At 42.7% G+C, this 25,616-nt stretch overlaps 1 protein-coding gene across 5 annotated transcripts in view; it reads right to left on the bottom strand.

Annotated features, from left to right (window-relative positions):
• LIMCH1 (LIM and calponin homology domains 1) overlaps positions 1 to 25,616 on the bottom strand; it is a 283,557-nt gene that overhangs the window by 22,650 nt on the left and 235,291 nt on the right. For all 5 annotated transcript variants that reach the window (XM_075567302.1, XM_075567284.1, XM_075567275.1 and 2 more), the window contains 9 exons: positions 21,933 to 22,059; positions 20,979 to 21,136; positions 20,141 to 20,549; positions 19,001 to 19,225; positions 16,482 to 16,578; positions 15,885 to 16,036; positions 15,068 to 15,170; positions 4,457 to 4,485; positions 3,096 to 3,209 (listed from right to left, as the gene is read on the bottom strand). In XM_075567302.1, coding sequence (XP_075423417.1) covers positions 3,096 to 3,209; positions 4,457 to 4,485; positions 15,068 to 15,170; positions 15,885 to 16,036; positions 16,482 to 16,578; positions 19,001 to 19,225; positions 20,141 to 20,549; positions 20,979 to 21,136; positions 21,933 to 22,059 — 1,414 coding nt within the window. The remainder of the gene's footprint in view (positions 1 to 3,095; positions 3,210 to 4,456; positions 4,486 to 15,067; positions 15,171 to 15,884; positions 16,037 to 16,481; positions 16,579 to 19,000; positions 19,226 to 20,140; positions 20,550 to 20,978; positions 21,137 to 21,932; positions 22,060 to 25,616) is intronic.

Raw genomic sequence — 25,616 nt, forward strand, 5'->3', positions numbered from 1 at the left:
TCTTCTAGTTATATTCTTGCAGGAGTTCTTTCATACTGAGGAGCTAAAGGGAAGTACCACCGGCACTTGTCTCATGGGAATGGGCGTGAAGACGGGGTTCATCCCCCAAAACATTGCCCCCCGTTTAATTTATCTTTATGTTTGCTCCTGTACTTTAATCTCCCTTTTTCTGTATACTCCCCACGCCTTTACATTTGTCCATCACCGTGATTTATTGTGAATCTTTTAGGCTCGCCGTTTGCCGTTTATTCCTCATCATTTATTGTGGAGATATCTATCTATATCTCTATATCTCCTGATACGAAAAACTATTTGGACAGTTCGCAGTATGTGCATGGTGCTTTTTGTACTAGCCTTGATATATTTTGATCTGTTTTTGAAATGAAACTTCTTTAGCGACGTTCATGTGTTTACTTGAGATGGAAGTCAATGGTGACGGAAGTGATGTCACTGCTGGCAGAGGAGGCCGTCAGTGTTGCCAGCTGCCAGCAGCCAGCAGGAGTCACCAGAGACGAGGAAGGCAGCGACACACACACACACACACACACACACTCTCCGCATCCCCCGAACACCCGCGCCAGTGAGTGAGCCGCCCCCGAGTAAAAGCGAGTGAGCCGCCGCCGAGCAAACTTCCCTCTCGTCCCCCCAGTGAATGAGCCGCCGAGCAACCCCCCCCCCAGTGAGCCGCCGCGCAAACCCCAGTGAGTCTCCGCCGCCGAGCAAAGGTGAGCCTCCGCCGCCGAGCAACCCAATACCCAATAAAAACATCACCATCACAAATACAATTTCTGTGACAAAACAGTGACAAAAGAAAAAGAAGTTTCCCTTAAAATGTGTGTGATCAGCACACACACACAATTTTTATCCCACAGTGAATATCATATGTTGTCTAGTTGATTTACTGTATCTTTATTGCTGTTTGAGTGCTGGGAACTGCCTTTCTTTTTTCCAATTAGGTTTGATGGACTAAGGGTCCCTTATTGTTCCCGTTGCACCGGCCCTCAGACATCTTTTTCTAATCTCACGTGATTGGAGTTGTACTGTATATTCTTTTTTTCCTCTCATCATTGATACTAACACACATAATATATCCAATCAAGCTACTACGACCCACAAAGTTCTGCTACGTCACTTAACATGACCTTGTCCTAACTTAATGTAACGTAAAGATAAGAGGTGCATCTTCTTCAATATAAAAGAGCAACATAAAGTCAATATTTTCTCCAGTAAAGAGCATAGAGCAAACTATAGCAACCATTAGTAATATAGAGATTCAAGCAATGTTTTGGTTATGATTAGCTTTGATGATGCACGTTAACCTCCACCCCTGATTTTGGCAACGTCGTGTTGTGAGCCCAGATTTAATGGAGCTTTTTGGGTCTATACATAAGAGTTATTAAACACTGATGCTACTAAACATGAGCTTAAAATCACAAGGTTCCTTTCTTCAGATGAACAAGATTAACATGTTACTAAACATGGCCATGAAAACTTCACAGCACAGCAAAATGGTATCAGCTTGAATACAAAGGGCCAGAGTTGTCACACACCAGCGTCTCTGGTTGGAAATAAAATATATCTTCCTCTGATCAGCAAGTTATGGTCCTCGATGAAATTGTTCCTTGTTCTAACTCCAAGTTTGTGGGCAAAGCCATGAAAGGACCGAGTGGCAGCATATTCCTGCACATACCTGTGCACTTCATCAGTTATAGCAGCAAAGCACCTGGCACTGTATATTATAAGTTCTAGGATTGAAGCAGGGGGTCTCTGGGGCTGAACTGTGTTTCTTTCAGCTCCGGGAACGCTCCCCTGCTTCGGAATCTGATATTTGGTTGCGGTTGTCTCACTGTGACCAAGTCTCTGCCGACGTTTGGCCGCTGAGGGACCTTTCGCTGCCGCTGAACACTCAGCCGCCAACCGTTTTGCCAATAAGTTAATTTATAGGGTTATAGCAGTTAGGGTAAGGGGCTAAGGATAGGGACTTTAGGGTAAGGGTAGCGTTAGTATTAGGGGTTCTTAGGGTCAGGTTAGGGGCCCGATCTTAACGGCAAAACAGTCGGCGGAAAGATGTCCCGGAGGCGAGTGGCGGCTAAACGCGGGCAAACCATCCATGACCAAATGTCCTCGACAGGCCAGGCCCAGCCCTAGGCAGTAAGCAGGCAAGGCACCGCCTAGGTGCAGCCGGTCCCAGGGGGTCGGCAAGAGGGAGAGAGCAGCAGCACGGCTGCTTTTTTTTTTAAACACATGTAGGTATGAAGCAGGAGGTCTCCGGAGCTGAACCCAATTCATTTTACCTCCTGGACCTCCAGCTTCCTGAGATACTTACCTCCTTCGGGGGTGCCGATATCTCCTGCTCAGGTTTAAAGCCCCTGGTACACATGGAAACCGCATATGCCGTCATGGCATCCTATTGGCCCATTGGACATCTAAACCTGACCTGAGATACCGGCACCCCTAAGGAGGTATCTCAGAAAGCAGGGGTTCTCTGAGCTGAAATGACTGGGGTTCAGCTCTGGAGAACCCGTTCCCGACCTGCAACCAGGGAATGCGTGTGCTTAACGAAACGGAGGCTTAAATGTCTCACATCATGCGGGCCAATAGGACGCCGTGACGTCGTCCCAGTGCCCGGGACATTTAAACTCCACAGAGATACAGGCGCCTGCTGTGGTATCTTAGGAAGCAGGGGTTCCCTGGAGCTGAAATTAACACAGCTCAGCTCCGGAGACCCCCTGCTTTAAACCATGAACATTAAACAAAAAAAAAAAAAAAAAGACAGCACACGATCAATCAATGAAGAAAATAAATTGTTTTGTGATCCACAATACTGTACAATTTATTTTCCTCAGGATTATCCGTGTGCTGTGTCCTTTATCCAAGTTCCTGCCTGGGTGATGTCTACACTGTACTGTATGGTTATTTTTTTTATGATGTGCGCACATGCTAAACTCACCATAGATTGTTCGGTTTAAAAGTGCCTAATTTGTGTCTGTTTTCATGTATATTAATAAAAAGATTGATATGTTTCATTTAAAAAAAAAAAAATACGACAAAGATAAAGGGGTAAAAACAAATATTCCAGGGAAACCCCACTATACCTGAAGTAATCTTTCTTGCTCCTGCTGCCACCTTTCTTGACGTCTACGTTCTTCTTCTGGGTCCCAAGAGCAAAAGTTAAAGCGGTTTGGAGAATTCAGAGTGGGTATAAGTGCCTGTCACAGAGCGTGCAGATAAATTAAACTTGAGAACAGAACGCTGAATTCTATAAGCGGTCATGAAACGACAATATTAAAAACAAAGCAAGCCCGTCTGATTCAGATTTCTATTTAAGCAATTACTGTACATTTCATTGCCCATGTTCTAGAAATAATACAGCCAATTAACAAATCTGGATGATTCTGGGTGACAAAGGGTTAGGAGTTTGGCTAATTGTACTAGTTAATGCGGTGGTGGAAGCCACCAACTAGTGTGACCCACTATTACAGTACAAACACTTGAACTGTTTGTTTTTTAATGTTATTTTTTTTTTTTAGCAAAATCTAAACCTGGTTAGATTATAAATAAATGCAGCTTCTGATTGCGACATGCTGGCAGATGCAATGAAAATAAACTGAATTATGTAGATTTATAAATGCATATATTAAGATCTGACATTTTACCATTCAATGCAAACGGCTATATTATTCCACTTCTAAAATATAGAGATTCAAGAGAAAATGGAAGCGGCTCAAACAGTGTTTCTCCTGGAAGCCCATGAACACATATTTAGCACAATAAATATTAGGTTAGGCCAGGGGTGGCCAACTCCAGCCCTCAAAGGCCACCAACAGGCCCTGTTTTCAGGATATCCCTACCTCTGCGCAGGTGGCTCAGTTGAAGCAAGGATATCCTGAAAACCAAGCCTTCATGTTAACCCTGTGTTAACTTGCACCTTTAAGGTCTTAGCTCTGCAAGGCCTTTTACGCCAGGCAGCAGTGAAAGTTTTCATCAACCGCTCCTTTATATAGCCAAGTATCGCTGGTTTAAATGCAGCCAATGATACTGAAGGAGATGGACACGGAACTTTACAAGCGTGCAGACACAATGGGAGCGGCAGTGTTCCTTTTGGCATACCTGTACTCACTGATTAACATTCAGCTCTCGCGCGGTGCAAAACTGCCTCAAAGCCACTTAGATCTTTTAGAGTTTATAGCACACAAAGGTCCCCTGATCTTCATCAGATATTGGATCTTGGCAGCTATATTCCCTTCTACATTTATTAATGTTAAATAAACATCTCTTTCATATTAACACTCGTCTTTGACATGTTTGTGTCTATTGTATTGTATTTCCTTGGCAAGCGTTGAATTACTTTTTTTTTTTTTTTGCGCTTTCAGCTGTGTTAAATTACAGCCAAGTCCAAATCGAGTATTAAGGAAACGCTACAACAAAGCAAACCCCGCCACACAGGATTACTTACTGATGGATTCTCGCTGCATTCAGTCTCCCCTGTTTGGACAGAAGCAAAGAAAAACACTTTATTTTCTATTCTGTTAACGTACACAGTACTTCATTTAAACAAAGACTGCTTTCCTTGCATGGGAACTGCATTTTTACACTTAGTTTAGAAGCAACACTGTTTTCTTCCAGTTCAGCTTACAAATGTATGTTAACCCGTTCACAGCTCACATTAAAATAAAATGTGCTTGAATATCAACAAAGCTTAATTAAATATCTATTGAGAAATTATGAGGGATCCAAAATTGTTTAAAAGAAGGGGAAAGAAAAACCAATCAAATTCGGCAGAATAGATGGAGCCACCATACACAAACCTACATTAAAGATGTGCTCCATCACCGGGGTCTGTTATGCTACAAAAAATAGATGTTTTGACCCGAACATTAGGAGTGATCATGGCTGGGATATTCTTCCGCAAGCAGTGTACAGTACTCACGCTGTACCATTGGTTAAAAGCACAGTATTTTCATAGGTACATAAAGTTACATTTAACCCCAAATTGTCCAACCTCAGGAGGGAAAATCAACCTACCTTTAAATCCAAACTGTTAACAAGAAAAAAACTAAATGGTAAAAATACATCTTCCAATGAAAGCAAGCAGGACACAAGTGAGCAATTCTTAAAGGAGCAGTTCCGCTTGCTCTTTTTTTTTGGTTCTTGAACTGGGTTAATTTCAGCTCCGGGGACCCCCCCCCCCCCTGCGTCCCAAGGCTCTTAGCAGGGAAGGTGGCGCCGGCAGCATCTCCTCTGGGGGAAACAAGATGGTCTTTAAATCGCCTGTGTTACACAGGCCAATAGAAAGCTGTGATGTCATGCATCACTGCTTCCCATTGGCCTTCGTGATGCTGGGCTTTAAAACAACCAGGAAATAACTGGCAGCCCCTTCCTGGGTAAGTATCTCGGAAACCAGGGTATGGAAAGGGTGGAAACAACGTCTATGTAAATAAAAAGAGAGGTCAAGGACAGACTGCTGCTTTAAACCTCTCAACTGCTAGAGATGCTTGTGACAAAGCTTTCATGTTATTCCAGCACAGAGTTAAAGCACCAATTTAGTACGTTTTATTACAGTAGTTAATATTTTATAAACATTATTTTATAATGTCCATCTGTATTTTATTCATTTCTAGATGTCCCCTTGATATTACCTGGGAGCAGTTCTATGGACAATGATCATATCTTTGAATAAAGAATTTAAGAATTGTGCAAGTGTGACATTATATGCTAATATTTTTCAAAATGTTGGTCATTTTTATCTATTCGTGTATTACTTTTGAAGGGATTAGTGCTTTAAGGCAACATTCAGAATAAAATGAAATATGGACAGTAGCAGAACAGCAATCAAACAGTAAAACCATCCAAAAATAAAGCTGCAGAAAGAGAATTTAAAAAAGAGGCACCCTCCACCAAAGAAAACGTGTGGTGACAAAACACAGCATTTGTGAGTGTTTGGATTACTTTCTAATCGGAAACAAATCTGGGATCAATAATACCAGCAAGGATTGGAGTTCAACTCTAGCAATTGAGTATTCTCATTTAGTTACATTACAACTACAGTGTCGAACAAAGTAAATATTTGACCATAATATTTGTCCAAAGGATGTTTGTTAAAGGTTTAATGCAAATATCAACTACCATTCAGATGACATGCCTGATGAGACATGGGTGGTTATTTTGGCTATATTCATATTTATTCGTGCCTACGTAGTATCTATTAGTAAATAACACATTAAAAGGCTAAAAATTTCTGGACCCGTGACGAACCAGGTAGAAACAAAAAGCATAGAATCTCCTAGCAAAACGATAGTACTATTTGTCTACCATCTACATCTCGCCAAGTGAGATATGGCTAGGTTTGCTTGCTAACGCAGTTCTTCAACGACATTCATGCAGTGGTATAACCAGAAATTCATATTGGGGGGTACAAAGTTTTTGTCTTGTAAATAAATAAGTAGAGTCACCGAGCCTTGCGCTTACAGAGGCCCCTGTGTCTCATACCATCTCTCTGGCTTCTCCTCTCTAACATCTGACTGCGACGACGCCACGACGTAGCAGAGATGCTCGAGAATGTAAGAGGCCCCGCGCTCTTCCCCAGCACCAAATGAAATTCTATATCAAATTCTTGGGGGTGCAAATGCACCACCCCCCTGGTTACGCTACTGCATTCATGTACATACAGACGCAGCAAGCTCCATTGTTCACTTTGGAAGATATAGCGCGATGAGTTGTGATATTCTGCACCAACACTGCCATTGTATCTCGTGGGAAACTCTGTGATAGGACAGGATATGTTGCGTTATCACTAGGAACAATGAGGCTGGCTAAATCTGTAGATCACAAAAAGCAATAAGGGTTTATCAAAGTCGCCTAATTGCAAACTATGCCTCAGATGGGAGACTTTGATAAATAGCCCATAAGGTCTCTTAAGGCTACTTTAATCATCATGCATTTCCCTACTGTACACTTTGTTCTTCATAGTGATTTACAGTTGCTTTTCCCACAGAAGTTAGAAACTCCCCATTGAGAAAGAAACGCTGCAATGGCAGAGCTTAAGTCTGCAGGTGGGGCGGCGACCCACTTCAATGTTGCCAAGGGGCATTTCGACACGGAGGTTAAGGCCATCGGCAATCGCGGACGAACCAGTGGTTGGGGTGTCGATGCACCCATATTCTGTAATTTCAGATGGCGTGGAGGTGGCGACCGGCTCAGTGACAAGTCGGCAGCAAGTGGCTGAGACGCGGTCACCATAGCCACCCAGCATTGGTGGTACATCGTTGACACGGGCCATACACGGGTATGGATGTCGGCATTTCCCCTCCCCCAAAAGGCTAGCAGGGACCTTGCCTCCTCGGGTGGGTGTGAGTGAATCAGCCTTGGGTACAGGGGCACAGCTTATGGAAGCAGCATTGTTCAGCATAAGGCAGGCTCTGTCCCCATTAGTGGCGCAGCTTAATGTCAAGGGCAATAGGAAGCACAAGCGATTATAATGGAGCGACAACGCCAACGTCTAAAATCTGACCAGCGGCAGTCGTAGCGCCAGCAGTAACCACAGCACATCAAGTGTCATAGCACGAGCGGCAGTTACAACTCCAGGCATAGCGCCAGCAACGGCTATAGTGCCAGCAATAGGCATAGGTTCCCTGCAGGTAGCTAGCAACACGACGCAGGGGTCTGCGGGGCAGGTCACACAGGTGGGATCACTACCTTCCGCACTTGACCTACCTCCTTTGGCATCCACGTCAGCTACACCGACTGAGGTTAAGAGGATGTCTGACGTGGTGTACAAGGACTCTTACATGGCCAGATGTAGCACGTTGGGATGACATTTACTTAAAGAGGTTAAGGATAAGATTTGGGCAGGGGAATACGTGGAGATATGACCTCTGCTTCCAGGCTATAGGGAAGTGTAGGCAAGGTCAACCAAAAAAGGGGAATCGAAGAAAGAGGACGTGGAAAGCAGGCTCTTTCCACACACCTTTCACAATTGGTCAAAGGCTTTAGTGATTCTGGCCGGCGTAATTGGGGAGAAGGAACCACATCTGTGTTCCACACTCTAAGTACCACAACATGATTGAGGAAGCATACCAAAAATACAGAGGCACGGGTTGGTGGACGTATGAAAAGCAGACAATCAATGGAGTCTCACAAGGGCGAGATAGCTTGGAACGTCAAGGACGTGGATCTTTATTTAGAGTTCATTTCTGGAGAAGGGGCGACCTCCTTTCGCAGGGGGAGCAGCGAAGGTAGGGGCGCATGGCGAACTAGCCTACCATGGGGGAACCATACACCACATAGCCACTCAGTCATCTGTTAAAGCGTTTAACCCGTCCAATTGCACGTTTGACAACTGTCGTTTCCGGCACGTCTGCTCCATTTGTAGCGGCCGCCACACACAGTCAAAGTGTTTTAAGAAGGGCACACACGGAGGTAGAGGTACAGGTCGGAAGATTGGCCATGATAACAGTTGGCAATTTTGCACCTTGGCTAGCAAGGTACCCCAATAGGGAGGCAGCCCAGCTACTTTTAGCTGGGTTTAAGGAGGGGTTCAGGATTCTGTTTGAGTATCAAGCAGGATCAGAGTGTGGACAGAATTGGAAAATCGGTCAGTATGCACAGTAAGTGTAGCTAGGGAGAAAGTTTGGAAGGAAATCGAATTGGGGAGAGTGGCAGGCCCCTACGATCCCCCCCCCTTTCCTAACCTCAGGATTTCCCCATTGGGGGTGGTCCCCAAAAAAGAGGCGGGGCCTATAGGTTAATCCAAACCCTATCGTACCCAGAGGGGTCGTCAGTAAATTATGGCATCGATCGAAAGTTGTGTTCGGTGACTTACGCAAACTTTGATCAGGCGGGAGCACTAGTGGAAAGGATGGGTAAATGGGCATTAATGTCGAAAACAGACATCAAATTGGCCAGTTCACCCAGAGTGTTTCCACTTGTTAGGCTGCATGCTCGAGGGGCAATACTATGTTGATCTATGTACGCTTTCTTGTTTTCATTTCGAAACGTTTAGCACCTTCCTGGAATGGGTAACGCGGAAAAGGGTGCAGATAGCTGGGGCCATGCACTAATTGGACGACTTCCTTTTTGTTGGCCCCGGGGGTTCAGATTTATGTGCAAGGTGGCTGTTCGAATTCTCAGCCATGGCGCATCAGTTTGGCGTTCTCTTGACCGACAAAAAGACGGTGCATCAAACAACCGTCCTTACTTTTCTGGGCATCGAGATTGACTAAGTGAGGATGAATGGAATACAGGCTACCGCTGGAAAAACTAAATCGCTTTAGGCAAATTGCTCCAGGAATTCATGGTCCTAAAAAAAGACCTCATTGCGGCATTTTCAGGCGCTGCTTGGCCACTTAGTCTTCGCAGCGTGAGTCATGCCGGCGGGAAGGGTGTTTTCTAGGCGCAGTTAAAACGTGGCAGCAGAGGGGTAAAACGTCCTAGCCATTTCATTCGGGTCACCGCTGAAATCAACAAGGACCTGGCGGTTTGACTGGACTTTTTAAGGGTTTATAACGGCAGAACCCTGTGGCGAGGGCGCCCAGCCAATAATACCAAGCTACAATTGTTCACAGACGCATCAGGTTCAGTCGGTATTGGGGCATACTTTAACGGGGCATGGTGCGCGGAACAATGGCCTCTCCACTGGAGGGTGACTGGGCTCATTAGGAACCTAACATTCCTAGAGCTATTCCCCTTGCTCGTCGCTGTGCGTTTGTGGGTTCCTTTGTTCGCAAATAAGAAATTCACCTTCTGGTCAGACAACCATGGGGTAGTAGAAGTGGTGAACAATTTTGGTACTGCTGCGACACACTTTATTCGAGCAAATACCCAGTATGTACCTGGCAGATACCTGGAATGCGCCGCTCCTCACCTCAGACAAGCCCCGTTGCGTTTGCCTTCCCAGCCATGGTTCATGCCTGGCTGACGGGCGGCTGATCTTTTAAATGATAATGATTAGGATTTAATAGGCTGCAATGCTTCGCGTGTCTACCAGATGGCATAAATTCATGAATTGTAATGCAGCCAGCGGGAATAAAATGCTTCAATCCCTGCCTGGAAAATACCTCAATACACTCAGGCAGAAAACAGTCACAAACCTCAATACACCCGAGTATACCCGAATTCGTGGGACTAGCCGAGCTCGAATAAAGTGTGTCGCCAGTGTACTGTCCCTACTGCGCAATTTTGTACTTTCATGCCTTCGCTTAAACATTCCGTTCAAGGCACGGCATGTCCCGGGGTTGCAAATAACATTGCTGATTCTTTATCCTGGTTACAGATGGCGCAGTTTCAGAAGCTGGCACCGGAGGCAGAGCCAAACGGCAGACCATGCCCAGTAGATTTGTGAGAACTTGCGACGATCCAGTGACAGAGCTAGTACGATCCTCTCTGCCTCTTGGTACGTGGGGGGGCCTATACGGTGGCTTGCCGCGATTATCAAAGCTTAGCGGGGGATCTGGGACTGGAGATGTCAGGAATAGGTACCTTACTGTCGTACGTTTTAAAGTTAAGAGCAAATGGTTGAACAGGAGGATCCATATGGAAAAAACTGATGGGGGTTTCCTTCTTCTTCAGGTTAGAAGGCAAAGAGCATCCGAGAAAGGCATTTATAGTCAAGAGAGTGTTAGCAGGGTTAAGGAGGGGGGGCGACATCGAAAGACAGCAGAAGGCAGGTAACACAATCAATCCTAGAGGGTTTAATGCAAACGGCAGAGCGTGTGTGTTTTTCCACTTATGGGGCAAGGCTTTTTCGGCTGATGTTTGTGTTGGCCTTCTTCGCAGCGTTGCGAGCCGGGGAGCTAGCTAGTCTGCGCATCACGTAGAGGAGAGGGAGGTTTGCAGCTCAAGGACGTAGGGGAGGGGTCTGTTAGGATGCACATTCAAAGGTCAAAAACAGACTAGCGGGGGAAGGGAGCTTGGATTTCATTGCTAGGTCTGCCAGGGGTCGTATTTTGCCCAGTCAACACGCTTAAGGAATACATGGAGTGCAGGCCAGGCGGGCAAGGTCCACTACTACTACACGTGGATGGGGTACTGTTCTCTAGGTTTCAGTACCTGCGGATTTTCCGCATGTGCCTTCAGCACCAGGGTCTAGACGAGTCACAGTACGGCACACATTCGTTCCGGATCAGGACGGCCACGGAAGAATTACGCGCAAGGCTATCCAGTAGCTGCGATACAGAAGATAGGACGTTGGAAATCGAATAGATTCTTACATCAGGCCCAAGTTAACAGGGGAATAGCTTTTATTGGAATAAACCTCCACCACCCTTATGCCTTCGCAGATTCCGCAGACGCATGGATCATCGAGGACTCACTCATACACTGGGCAGAGAAGCGAGCCCTCGAACGCCCATACGGGGGAAACCTCGGGTAGAGCACGGAGCATGCGAAGGTGTTATGGTGGGGAGGTAGGGGGCTGCGGTGGGTGAAATTGCTCCCATGGCTAATAGTGATGGCCAGAGATAGAAGAGCACCATGGATCCTTATTCTTCACGCCGGGGGCAACGACCTGGCCAAGCGATGCTACTTCGTGCTGGTCGATGCGATAAAGCAAAACCTGGCTTGCATCCTCGCCCTTTGGCTGGGAATTCAGATCATCTGGTCAGACACAGTCTGCAGGGCAGTTTGGGGGGCGCGCGTGCCCCGGGTGCAGTAGACCGAGCGTAAAGTTGAACAAAATGGTGGGAAAATTTGTGACGCAGTGCAGGGGGTGGCGGATAAGCCACTCTGATTTCAATTTTAAAATAGTCGGCCTATTTAGGGATGACGGCGTACATTTATCAGAGATTGGAGCAGATTTGTTCAACAACGAGTTGAAGAGGGTCTTAGCGGGTTTGGCGGTACGGGCCTAGTTTAAGAGGGTTAAATAGACCCGTTGGTGGCAGCAGTTTGGGGGGGTAAGTGCTTGTCCTTGCCAGACAGGGCTCAGGGATGATAAAATCTTGGGGTAATCGTAAGTGGGCAGCGTCAACTGAACGTGACTCCCAGGAACCCACTCGCGACAATAGCCGGCTCATGGGGGCTCGGCTAGCTACGGGGGCAGCAGGCCAAGGCCTGGCTTACCACCTTCACTTAACCCATTAAGCGAGCACTCTGGCAGGGACTAGCAGTTACTCTATTATTGTTTAATAAACAAAGCCGCTGCTTTTTATACCTCCAAACCGAGTCTGTCGTTACTTGTCTGTTATATGTGGGTATTGGTTAGCAAGGGGAGGGAAACAGGAGGGGGAGGGTCCCTCGCTGCCTCCCTGGTCATGCTGTGCCACAGTAGGAAATGCTTTTTGTAATCGGAGGTTAAGCTCATTTAGTTCTTGCGCTCTGAAAATGCACAGCAGCTGCTGAAGGCTTAAACACTGAAATAATATGGGATTTTGCTGAACTTTCTGAAGTGCTCAAGACAAAACCCACATGTGGTGGGAAAGGGTTAGGCTTAATTGGGTTCAAACCAACGTGATATTCTTCTACAGTAAATTATAGTAAATATACAGTAGTACAGTTGGGAAGCGTCCTCTAAACTTTCTGGGAGACATTACGACTCAACTAGGAACAAAATAGCAGTGCTGGTCCATCTTTAAATAAATTCTAATAAATGTGACAAAGAATAGAAAATAAAACATTAAACTTTACAACAGATTAAAAAAACCAAGATCAAGCATAAATAGCATTTAAATAGTAGCAATAATTTTAACATTACACCCTCCGATTGTTACTTCTTGTCCATTTGGCTTCTTCTTGGCAGTGAATAAAGTAGTTTTCATCTCTACAAACCTAGTGCCTTTCCATAGTGTAAGCAAGTGACATATCCAAAAGTAGATAGAAAGTGTAATACCAGTGATCATTTGTATGCCCCACACCAACTACCAGATACTGTGCACAAGAAGAGAAGGTGCAGCTAACCGAGACTTCGGTTACCTGACTGCAAAAAAAACTGGGAGCGTCGCCAGGCATTCCGCGTCTTAAGCGTAATATTTAGTTGGACACGTTTTGACGACTCTGAGATGTAGGGCAAAGGGAAAAAAAATTCTGCATAAACAAAGTTGGTCACAAGGCTTTATAAAGCAAAATCGCATAATGCTCAGCATTATTAAAAAGACATAACATCGCCCTGCTGAAATAGTTTTATTACTGACCTATTTAACTAAACAATAAGCTTTCAAAGTGCCTGCTTTTTAGGGACTTATTTAATTCTGTGTCAAATAATTATTCTTCACTGGGATTGTCAGACTTTCTTGCAATATGCAGAATCAAAATCTTCTAGTGTCATCCACACTTATAAATAAGATCTTCCCATTATAACACAACAAGAGAAATATACGCACTAGCATTACACACTATGGATCAAGTAGGGGTCGTAATTATTTACTGTAGTTAAAGAATAATTAATGACATTCCCCCTCTGTCACTAATAAATCTCAATAAGAAAATGAAGGGACGTGTGTCACAAGAAAAAATAAAGACAAGTCATCATATAAAAGATCAGATTTGTATTAGACATTAATACTATCCAAAATACTTACAGCAGAAAGAGTCTTCGCTATACACTGTATATAGTATACAGTATATACACATATGCAAAAAACGCCAAATAGTTGGAGAGAATACAAAACAAGTACAAAAACCTTCATACCAATATAAAAGATAATACAAAATATACCAGGCTGACATAAAGGCAAAAAAGACAACATTTTGAGGTAAAAAATGACCATTTGACCAATATGCCCTTTGTACAGTATATGTTTATATATATACTGTATAGCAAATGCTTTTTCTGCTGGAAGTTTCTTGGATTATATATCTGTCCAACACAAATATGTTTTTTTTTTAAATATATGATAACTTATGTCTTTATTTTCTCTTTTCTTGTAACATTTGTCCCTTCATTTTCTTCCTGTCCATTGTAATAACTAAACAGTGGGATAAATGGTAGACAGGGAAGAGGAAACTTTGCATGAGGAGGCCTAAGGCCGAGTCCCCGCTGGCACTGAGCGCGCTCATGCTTAGAGCAAGAGCGCCGGGTGTCCTGCAACTTGCGCGGGTGGGAGGAGGGGGGGCACAATTGCGGGCTATCTGAGCAAGAGGGAAAGTTTAAAATTTGTATTTGCAAAAGCGCTGAGCGTGTGTGCCCGCGCATCGCGTGAGCCGGAACACATACATATATATATATATATATATATATATACAAGTAACCGCGCCAAGCGCCGCCCGCTCAGCGCCAGCGGGGACTCAGCCTTAGACCCCCATCAGTTTGGGGTAACAGGGAACCGCATATCAGAAACATTTTTCTTTGCTCAGCAGGTTTATTTATTTATTAGGAAGGGATTTTAATTACGAGAAGAAAAAAAATCAGCGAGTGATTAGTAAACATTCATCCATTTTTTGTGGGGGAGGGTAAGTGGTCAGCTATTCAGATCAAAATAATAGTCGCCAGGCTTTCTTGTATACATTCCTATCACATTGAAGGCTACGGCTTAAAGGTGAAACTTAAATGATGGATGTGAAAAAGTGGTCAATAATAAAGCATCACCTTCCACCTGACTTTTGGCCAACCTTAAAACTACAAAGGTTTGCTGCATCAGGGAGTTCATTGATATTTCCACTCCCAGAAACACCTGCTGGATCCCAGAAACACCTGCTGGATCCCAGAAACACCTGCTGGATCCCAGAAACACCTGCTGGATTCCTCCTCACTGCTCCTTAGTGCAAAACAACCACTCTACTGGTGGTAGGTACATTTTATTCTGGACAGGCTTGGTGGCAGTATCTCTATTTTCCTGTATTCTGACTTATGTAGTCAATGCTATATTATAATAAAAACCAAATCAGAGGGGGGAGGGGAACCCATATACAAACAGGATCCACAGGGCCCTCCAGCAACCGGAGCATTTCTACTGTACAATGTACTAGTGATTTAGAAAGGAAAGCATTACCCTATTTCACAATGTATGTAAAGTCATTGAATCGTCCCAGGTTTCATCAGCACTGGATGGCAATGACTGGTACATCCCCCAAATCTCAGCTCTACTAAACAGTACGCTAATACAATAACAGAGAAAACAGGTTACATTGTACTCACCAAAGTGAGCTCTCTGGGATGTCTCTTGACCGTTTTCATGGGCTTTCTTAAATAATTGAGGCAGGACACTTTCGTTTTGTTCCTTGACATCTGAATCCAGAGACTACAAGAATGTTTGGAAACCCCCCCCAAAAATTTAAAATAGCAACTGTACGGTTGTTCTCACTGAAATTAATACTCATTTCAAACAACCGAAAACAAAACACTTTGGCCACATATGAAAATTTGTAAGATTTTATTACAGCCTTCAGACCATGCCAACTATACGGTCCCATGTAACAGCCATATATAGGCGTATGTGTATGTGTATCTCTCTCTCTCATTTTTATGTATATATATATATATACATATATATATATATATATATATATACACACACACACACACACACAAAAACGTGTCATTTATTTAAAACAGTACTATTTGTTTAGGTTAAAAGGATATTAAGTGGAAGTATGGTATTAATGTCCCAGTTTAAACAGCATATGCAAAAAAAAATAAAAAAAATTCAATGCACGTTTAGATCATTCAATTTTTTTAAATTAATGTCATTTTCTGGCTAGAACATAACACAAAAACATTAACCCATTACAGCTTGTTTCTCAACAATAGCCATTCCCCATGTGGGAACACATCAATACTGTTTGGTTGTATAAGGTTACGCCATGATTTAAGGGTTACTGCAGATAAATGCAGAGATATTCCATTTGGCATTTACAGAACTATAATACATACAGACCACAAACTGTGAGTCTTCAATACTTTATTCCATGCTTATTTCTATGATCCTAGTTTATAAATATCCAAATGGCTTTACCCAATGCATGATCAATGCTTTGGCCTCCAATTTCATCTCTTCCTCAGAATCCTTTCCATTCACAGCAGATTCCTTCAGAGGGATACACGGGGTGAACGCCAAACTGGTCACAGCAGACATACCCTGGGTTACATCCCGAGGCTGCTCATCACCTAAAATAAAAGGATAACAAGATATGGAATAACTATATTGCCAAAGTAAAAAATGATTACACTGGAGAACATATCATCGTATATTTGTAAAGCTCCAACATATTCCGTAGTGTGGTACAAAGGGGGTACAGCGTGATATAAATTACATATACAGCATGACATACCAAATACGGACAAAAAGTCGCCAAACGATACAACAGGGCCCTGCTCAGAAGAGCTTACACTCTAGAGAACATATGCTCCTCTATTAGCACAGTGTATAACCAAATAAATATATAATCACTTCCTAGATATGTAATAAATAATAATTTATGGCATTGCTGAAAATGACTGAAAACTGTACGAGAGAAATGTTTGTTTCTAAACCAGATCCATTACACTCTTGATGACAAATCATTTGCAGCACAAAATCCTGTAAGAAAATGGCGTCTAATGGTATACTAACCTCCTGGTCCTGCCGGCGCTGAGTGGATCCTTTCGGTATTGACAGCAGAATCTATTTCATCCACCTTGGTTGTGTGATTCGTCTCTCCAGGGAAACCCTAAGCAAGAAGAGTGCAACATAAAAGTGATACCAATATAAAATACCTATGGATACCGGATTTAAAATAAATATCTTATTCTGCAGCACAGTACAATGTGGGTGCGAGGCCAATAACACCGTATAACAAAAAAAGTACCTATATGTTAAGGCAAACACAAGGACGGAGGCCCCTGACCCCGGGAGCTTATTATCTAAAAAGGTGAGGAGGGGAGACAATGGATAGTGTGTGCAAGTGGGGGGAAAGTTGCTCAGCATGGGTTTAGCCATCAATTTCGGGACTTGACATGTAAAAAACAGAATGGATCTTTTTGCCTCCTACCTGTACACCTGTACCAGATTTCTCACGCGCAATAATACACTCCACTTTCCTCCCTCTCCTTCACCCTGCACATTCAGTACCTCGCCAGATCCTGTCGTGCCCACCTCTGCAGTATTGCCAAAATACTCCCGTTCCTCACTGAACAATCCTTCACATTTTTTATTCACACATGTGATTATTGCAACCTGCTTCTAGTTGCATCCCCGCCCTGCGCTCTCCAGACCAGTCTAGATGCTGCTGCCAGGCTCATTCACTTCACCCACCGCCTTTTCCTTCCGCTGCCCCACTATGCAAATCAGTACAAAGAGTCCAGTTCAATACACTTGTGCTCACCTGCAAAGCTACACAACACTGCTAACCTCTATATCTCTGACCTTATTTCCAAGTACTCTCCCACACAGCCTACTCTCTCTGCTCACTGATCGGTCTATCCACCTCTCATTACTTCCTCTCGCTGCTGCCTCCCAGACTTGTCCCGCGCTGCATCCTAACTCTGGATTTCTCTACCACATGATCAGATTCCCCTACTGTACCATATATACATGTAAAAGTTCCATAAAAACACACCTTTTAAAGGAGATTTACCCAAAGCTTTCCTGCCTTTAAAAAAAAAAAAAAAAAAAAAATTTTATTTAATTTTTTTACCTTCACCCTAGTAGTACCTACCACATAATATAGACATACACTATGCAGGAAATATATATTCCGGACATATGAATATCCATTTCCAGTAATGAAAGGACACTATTGAAACGATGTCATATGTCCAAAAGAATATTAGAGCTGCTTCCATGGGGATTTTTAATGCACTGTAAATAATAATAACTTGCGTCGTTGTTCATGTGTAATAAAAGTCGCTTTAAGTACACTTGCGCGTAAGGACAAATTTTCAATAGCCCCATACCCCTTTGTCCGTGCGCTCGCTTCGCGAGTACAGACAGTTATTCTGCCCTACAGACCGCCGTAGTAGTGACGTGCTGATTCCCCTCGCCCAATAGGCAAACAGCAGCTCGCGCATGCGCCTGTCAGCACGTCCTGAACAGCAATACCGTCTCCCTACCTGTACCGCAGCATTGATAAGTGGGAAAAAGGTAGTGCTTCACTTTAAGTACATTTTCGCTTTACATACATGCTCTGGACTCACTGTGTACGTTAATGCGGGGTATGCCTGTATAGCTTGGTGCTTATTAACAATATACCTATAGGTTATGTCCTCCTTTAAGTTTAAGAATACTCACATTCTTGTGACTACTGTGTCAGTAATAATCCTTTTCAGTATGTACCTTGAGTGCAAGATAGGAGACCTAGTGTGAGTCTCTAATCTCCCACACTGTGTTGTTTTTATCTCGTATAATAAATAGATCATGTAAATTGATAGAGCAGGGTATGTGTCCCTTTACTTGTTTTGTAGGTAGGGAATTGCCCTTTGAAGATAGGCGCTCAAGTATGAAGGAAGCAGAGAAGTACAGGTTCCCATATTGGAGGCTTGTGCCCCTATGGGTTTCCCAAATTGTAGCCCTGGGACTAGCCTGGAGAAATATTGGAGCCCCTTGACTCATTCACTTGGTGAGCATCCCGAGGGAATAATGACTGGGGTACACTTAAGAGAATCCACCCTTGCCCCCCCAGCACTGAAGCGCTGAAGCGCTACAAATGGGACGGGCAGGACAAAATACAGAGGTCAATACCTTTCTAGCAGAGAGAGGTACGGGTAGCTCTTAGGATGTATAGTTATGTATAGCCAAAGAATGTGCCACTCCAGGACCACAGTAACACATCTGGGGAAGAACATGTATTCTATGAGATGTACAGTAAATAAAGACCACCTTGTTCATAACTATAAAGTTCCTAGCGCCCATCCTTTCTACATCAACACCCAGCTGGACAGACCCAGCACCCTGATAAGGGAACACCCCGAGTAAACCAATAGCAGAGACTGTCCGATATAAACTCCCTAGCAGCCGGGCAGGGAGGATTACAGGAATATTAGGGAGGTGTTTAGTATGTCATGTTCAAATGTGTATCAATGTTTTGGGAGAAAAATGTAAATCTAAACAAGTTTAAGCTTTCATCCCAGTGGTAACACGGACAGCATTCTTACCTTTAGTTCCTTGTATGAATTCGGTAAGTTTGATTTTGTGAAATTGAGCTCAATGCAAGCATCATCTTGCTTCAACACTTCAATGGGGGTGTCTACTCTGGCTACACCCTCAAACCTCTGAGAGCTGGTTAACGAGGGTGCAAATGTCAGGTTTCCACATCCTTTTTCCTTTTGCTCTTCCAACCCATTGAAGGTTTCTCCATTCATGCTAATTTTTCCATCTACCTAAAGGACCCAGATCAAATATTTAGAATATGCCAATGCAAAAATGATCAATTGTGCTGAAAGTGCAGTATGCAGATACTCCATTTTTGATTAACTAATCAAGAGATTAATTAAAATGGTCAATTATTTGGTGTCTCGTGATGCACATTCAAAGCAGAAGTCCCCCCATTATTAGAATTTATTTTGTTTACAGAATCGGAAACGGGGAATTCCCCAGACCTAAAAGTCAAATGAAAAATGACCACCCAATATAAAGTTACAATGTCACGCTCTGGTGACATTACGGCTTCCTATTGGCCCATTGGAGTGAGGCACGTATGACAGTTATATTGATTTCCCAAAAAGGGACCAGAAAAACCATCACATAAAAAGGTAAATGGCGTAGGAACTGGGGGGACACAGGAGATAATAGAATGGTTCAGCCCTGAAAAAAAATAAAAAGTAAATAAACATTTGGGTAAGGGAGATTGCTGCTTTAAGTTGCTTTCTGTTTGTTCATGATATGAAATTAGATTCTCTGATTGAATTACAGGTAGTCCTCGCTATCCAACTTTTCACTTTACAGCGAATGGCAAATCCAACGCTTTACAATGCAACCCTATGGGCGGGTTTTCGACGTCGGAATGCGCTATCCGACGCCTGAATGCGTTATCCAACGCTCACCGCCACTGATTAACATGGGACTCACTTTACAGTGGTTTCACTATACAACGCTACTTCCAGAACGGATTCTGTTGGATAACCGAGGACCGTCTGTAAGTATAATTTCAACTGTTGAAACAGAGGTTTCTTTAAATAAACTTAGTTCACTTTTTATTAAAAGTGGGACATTAAGTGTGTAACAAAGTAATGGTACTGAAGAGCTGGAATACCCCGTACCCGCTTGTGCCATCTCATTTTGACCACTGATCTTACCTTGAACGCCTTGAAGACATGCTGTGTGTTTTTGGGCTGGGAGTAAGGCTTGGGGGTCAGCATAGGCACTGCCTTTGAGACAACATTTTTGCTTGGTGACGTGCGACCTGCTGGAACCTTCGGAACAGATTCACTGTTGGGGACAATGGTTGCTTCCACTGTGGCAGTGTACTTTGGAGCTGGTAAAGACTCCTGCCTCAGGTATTTCAGCGGGTTTGGGTCCTCTGAAGAGGATAATAGGCTTGGCTCCATTGAATGGCTTCTTTCCAGAATGTTTGGCATCACTAAGCGCTCAAGAACAGCTTCACTTATTGTAAACCTTTCAATGTATTTCTGCAAGATCTTCTCCGCCTCCTCTTTAGACTTGGCATTTTTGTAGGCCTCGTGCAGTTCTTTCTCTCGACGTTCTCTTTTTGAGCGGGGGAGAAAAAAACGGTGAAATCAGACTGCAGTGGCAGTTCCAAGTGCAACTGCTTCAAACACAACATTTCTTGAAAATGTACAATAGCTGCCCTGTAGTAAAACCTTTGCAAATCCAGCGATATTTACCTCAATATATAAAACGAAGCAACTACACAAAACTTGAACTGAATTCTAAATAAAACCATGTTTGACAAAACCAAAACCTTAGCTGCAGATTTCCTATTAACCATTAAAAAGAATGTGTTCATCAATAAGTTAAATGTTACGGTCAAACTTTATGTATGTTTATCATGACCACATTAAACATGGTCTAACTTATAGTAAGACAATGTTACGATTATAGAAGGGACAGTTTGTTCTGCATTACAGGCACCCTTTGGAGCAAAAGGAATACATTAATAAACATGCAACCTACTTTTCTTCCACAATTTCCTTGTAAGTTTTGATGCTTTTCCTGCGTTCCGACAGGTCGCTCTCTCCACTAAGTAACCTCTCCATCTTTTTCCTCTCTTGCTCTTTTTTTATCAGGTCCTGTGAAGCACTTCTTCTGCGAGTCTTCCACCGCGCTAGGTCCTTCAATGTTGGGGTTTAAGAAAAGAAATCAATATGCACATAAATGGTCTTGGCGTTTAGCCTCATGTTGATGAGAAAGTACAGTAATGGAAAAACATGATACACTTGAGAATCATGATGTACATAAATCTTACTAGGGTTTAAACAGACCACTCTTATTTGTAAGCGGCAACAAAAAAAAAGTGAATAATTGCAACTATTTTTTGTAATGAAGACTATAAAGAAACACAGAACATTTGATTTTGTTTTCTTCTAACATTTTTGGGGCGTAATGCACCATTTGATCTCAGAATACAGCAGCTATGGCATGGCTGCATCCTTCCATTATCTCTCTGCTTCTTGATTAGCCAGAACTGTATTTGTCTGGAAGCAAAATGTGTATTTCCCAACACTAGATGTCAGAAGAAATAACTAGGCAAAAATCAATTCAACTGCGGCTCACAAACGATTGGGAAGGTAAATCACAGGCGCAACGTATATATATTCATGAGAACAAAGCTCCCAAGTCTCTAAACTCTGCACCACTTCTGCTGCAACTCACTTAATGCACAAAATGCTAAAATAATAATGAAGTTAGTATCTATTATAGACCATCTGCATTGTAGAATTTCTAATACAGGTAATGTCTTCAAAAGAAGGTGTTCAGAATACAACCTGTTGGCAGATGACCTAAAAAAAAAAAAGGGAGTTCAACAGTTTGCAATGCAGACTTGCTTGTGTTGTGCCGTGGTTTTGTGGCCCAAAACAGGAGAAAGTTAGAATGGTTCACATATGAACAAACCATGGAATAACTTACATCCTGCCACGTGTCATCTTCTTCCTTGAGTTGGTCGTTGACGCTCTGCAGGAGCTCATGGTGAACCCTGCTGTGGGGCAGCATACTTGCCTCTTCTTCATACCTCATGTCACACATGCTTATACTCCTGCATAGTAAACAATAGTACAACATTTAACTACAGCTTTGATTTTGTTCTCTGGTACTTTTCTTCTAGACATTGGCCACAGGATGGTGCTAAGAGACAAGAAAACTCTCATGCTGTTTTTAGTTTAGAAGAGATTGTAAGAAAGCACATGTCCATGTTAACCACACATTAGAAAAGTTATGGTGGGTAAAAAAAAAAGTGACAAACCCTCCACCGTATAGTCAACAGTAAATAAAAAATACCACTTGTGGTGCATTTGCATGTCTCAGAGAGGTCTGCAACCCTATCTTTCAAATTATCGCTTAGCAAACAGTGCTTCTGGGTAATAACTGTGCTCATTTGCATGTCAATACCCAAAATCCATGACTGCAGTGAAAGCACTGTTTGCTATGCAAAAATGGGGAAAGACAGGTTTGCAGACCAGTCTGAGACATGCAAATGCCCCACAAGACATATTAACCATGAAACACAAGTGCAGTATTTCAAAGCTATCAGTGCCTTGATCCCCAGCCATGGCCTTTAAGGAAGGCTAGATGGATATTTGCTTACACATTCAGGTGACCACAGAAGTATTAGAATTGAGATGGCAATAGTAACCATCATTGCTTTGCGCCACCCAAGTTCCTGCGTGTGATCTTGGTGGCGAACACTGGGTGGTTATTTCCCCACAAGCATGTATATTGGCTCTTCCATATTGTATCAGCGAAGATGATTTAGTAGTTTAAATAAATTTGTGTTTTTGTTTCACAAGATCAGGAAAAAAATAGTCACATCTTTTTGCAGGATACATATGGAGAGGAGAAACATTTGGGACCCGATTTTCCAAACAACTAGTGGGCACAGTAGAAGCACATGTAGAGTTGAAGGCTTTCAAAATGGTACTCAACTTTGCATAGGAAGGAAAATCCACCAGATTTTGTTTGAGGGGGGGGGGGGGCGGATGGGGGGGGGGGGGAAGCCACTCCAAGCTTCATTAAAAGCAAAATAGTTAGTTAGTAAGACAGAGAATGTATTATTATTTTTAAGTAAAGATAAATTCAATGCTTTCCCAAATCACCATACTTTACATCACCAATATACAGAGTTCATAATAATATGACTGCAGAACATGGTGTTTTGTTTTGTGTTGGTTAAGATGCTGGTCTTCAACGCACAAGTTGGTTGGTTAAATTCATCCATTAAAGTACCTCAGTGTATTATGAATGTAGAGCTAAAGTACTACATAAAAAAAAAAATATTACTATTCATCGGAGATGGTCACCCATAACATTTTTCATGCTCAATGCCACCTACAGTACACGACAAATATCCAATGCTGAAGAATGCAATGACATACTGTAGGAGTCTTGGCTTCCACTGCGAATCAGTATTAAAACTGCAACAAAAACATTGTACGGTATACACAGGCAATGATCCTGGACACATCTGTGCAGAAAAGCTTGGCTTTGTTTTATCCCAAAGTGAAATATTTCCAACTATGTACCACCAGAGAGTAAGACACACACCTGCATAAATAACGTCATAACTAATGTACAATTTCACATTGCATGAAACTGTCATACATGTTTATGCTGGCAGACACTATTGATATAGTCTGCCAATGCAGGATAAACTCCTTTACCAAGCAGAACGCATGAGATCACTCAGCAAATGTATATAGTCTTCTTGCAAGCACAGAAGAGAAACTAAGATATGGTCTCCTGCTTTAAGGAACAGATAATAAACGCATTTATTAAACTGTTTAAACAAGGACACTGTACCTGAAAATCTGTAAAATATATGTTCGTTGAAAGACATGGGTGTCTAAAGAATACAAATTGCATTCACACATATTTAGCAACTTATAATGCTTATCTAAACTAAGAAACATACTGTGATATATTACCACTTGCAATAATTGTAGGTGCCATCTCTCATGAAACATATGGACGACATGTAGCTTTCACAGCCCCATATCCACGAAAGGGTGCTAAAATTCGAGCATGTCTAAGTTAAGGCGTGCTAAAGTGTAGCACCCCCTTAGTGAATATGGGCCAGTGTCTCTGCAATTGGTTGTTAGAGGATAAGCCAATTCATAAGGATATCTTCCATTAAAAGGCAGCTAGAGTATATGAATTGGTTAAGACGGCTCACAGGAGATGTGCAGCTTTTTATGAAGGCAGCCATATATCATGCTATGTGCACGAGGATATCAACGTTCTCCTGAAGTTGCCTACTTGTTCTTCTAATCTATTTGGTTAACATTTGTAGACCTTTCAGTGCTGATGAGGCCACAAAACATTGCGCGGCAATGCACTGCCATAGCGGGGTGCAGATAAATGACCCCGTTGTACACAGTACATATAGGTGGCAAAAGATAAATGCTAAGCAGATTGCTTTATGAATCAAACATTTAAAAGTTGGTGGTGCAGAAGTGGATAATTACTGGAGATGGCTATAAATGAGCAACTGAAGTCAGTCATCTCAACTTCTTGCATTCATTTTAGGATACAAAAACAAAACCGTAAACATACACAGCTGCAGTATGAGAGGCAAAGCAAATGCTGAAAATCAAGCCAACTACAGTGGCAAATCCCATTGTGTAGACTACAAAGCACTGCAACATAAAGTAAGATAAGGGAGTACATGGAATTTGGACTCCTTTAGAAAGATATCAAGCCCTGGTAGCCCCTGCAATGTGTTGTATGAGCATCTGGCTGCCAAGACCTTTGCTTTGTCCTGCTCTCTTGAAAAATTATTTGACTTGTTCCATTACTTCGCATCATGCAACTACAGTAGTTTTAGTTCTGCTTGGGCTGTAGAACCATATTTGCCAAGCGGTGCTATTCCAAAACACATCTGGCACTGGAAGAACTCTTCAGGCCCATTCCCCTCAATGGATGGTAGTGTCTCCCGGCACGGGCAGTTTCTTATGGAATAGCAGTGTAGTAAATAGGGGTCTCAATAATATACTGATAACGACGAGTTGTGTGTATCTTCTAGGCGCTGTCCGAGTCTGGAAAACAGTTAGTACATGCTAAGGGGATTTGTTTAAGGTACTGGTCCTTAATCATTAATATAGTTTACTGGTCCACAAAAGAAATGTAGTAAACCGCTGCACTTAAATAGGACCACAAATATAATAGCTAAATGACAGTAGTAATTTTTATACATACACAGTCGTGTGAAAAAGAAAGTACACCCTCTTTGAATTCCATGGTTTTACATATCAGGACGTAACAATCATCTGTTCCTTAGCAGGACTTAAAATTAAGTAAATACAACCTCAGATGAACAACAACACATGACATATTACACCGTGTCATGATTTATTTAACAAAAATAAAGCCAAAATGGAGAAGCCATGTGTGAAAAAATAAGTACACCGTATGATTCAATCGCTGTAGAACTACCTTTAGCAGCAATAACGTTAAGTAATCGTTTTCTGTATGACTTTATCAGTCTCTCACATTGTTGTGGAGGAATTTTGGCCCACTCTTCTTTACAACGTTGCTTCAGTTCATTGAGGTTTGTGGGCATTTGTTTATGCACAGCTCTCTTAAGGTCCAGCCACAGCA

Source organism: Ascaphus truei, chromosome 1 (genome assembly GCF_040206685.1).
Source record: "Ascaphus truei isolate aAscTru1 chromosome 1, aAscTru1.hap1, whole genome shotgun sequence".
Classification (NCBI taxonomy): domain Eukaryota; kingdom Metazoa; phylum Chordata; class Amphibia; order Anura; family Ascaphidae; genus Ascaphus; species Ascaphus truei.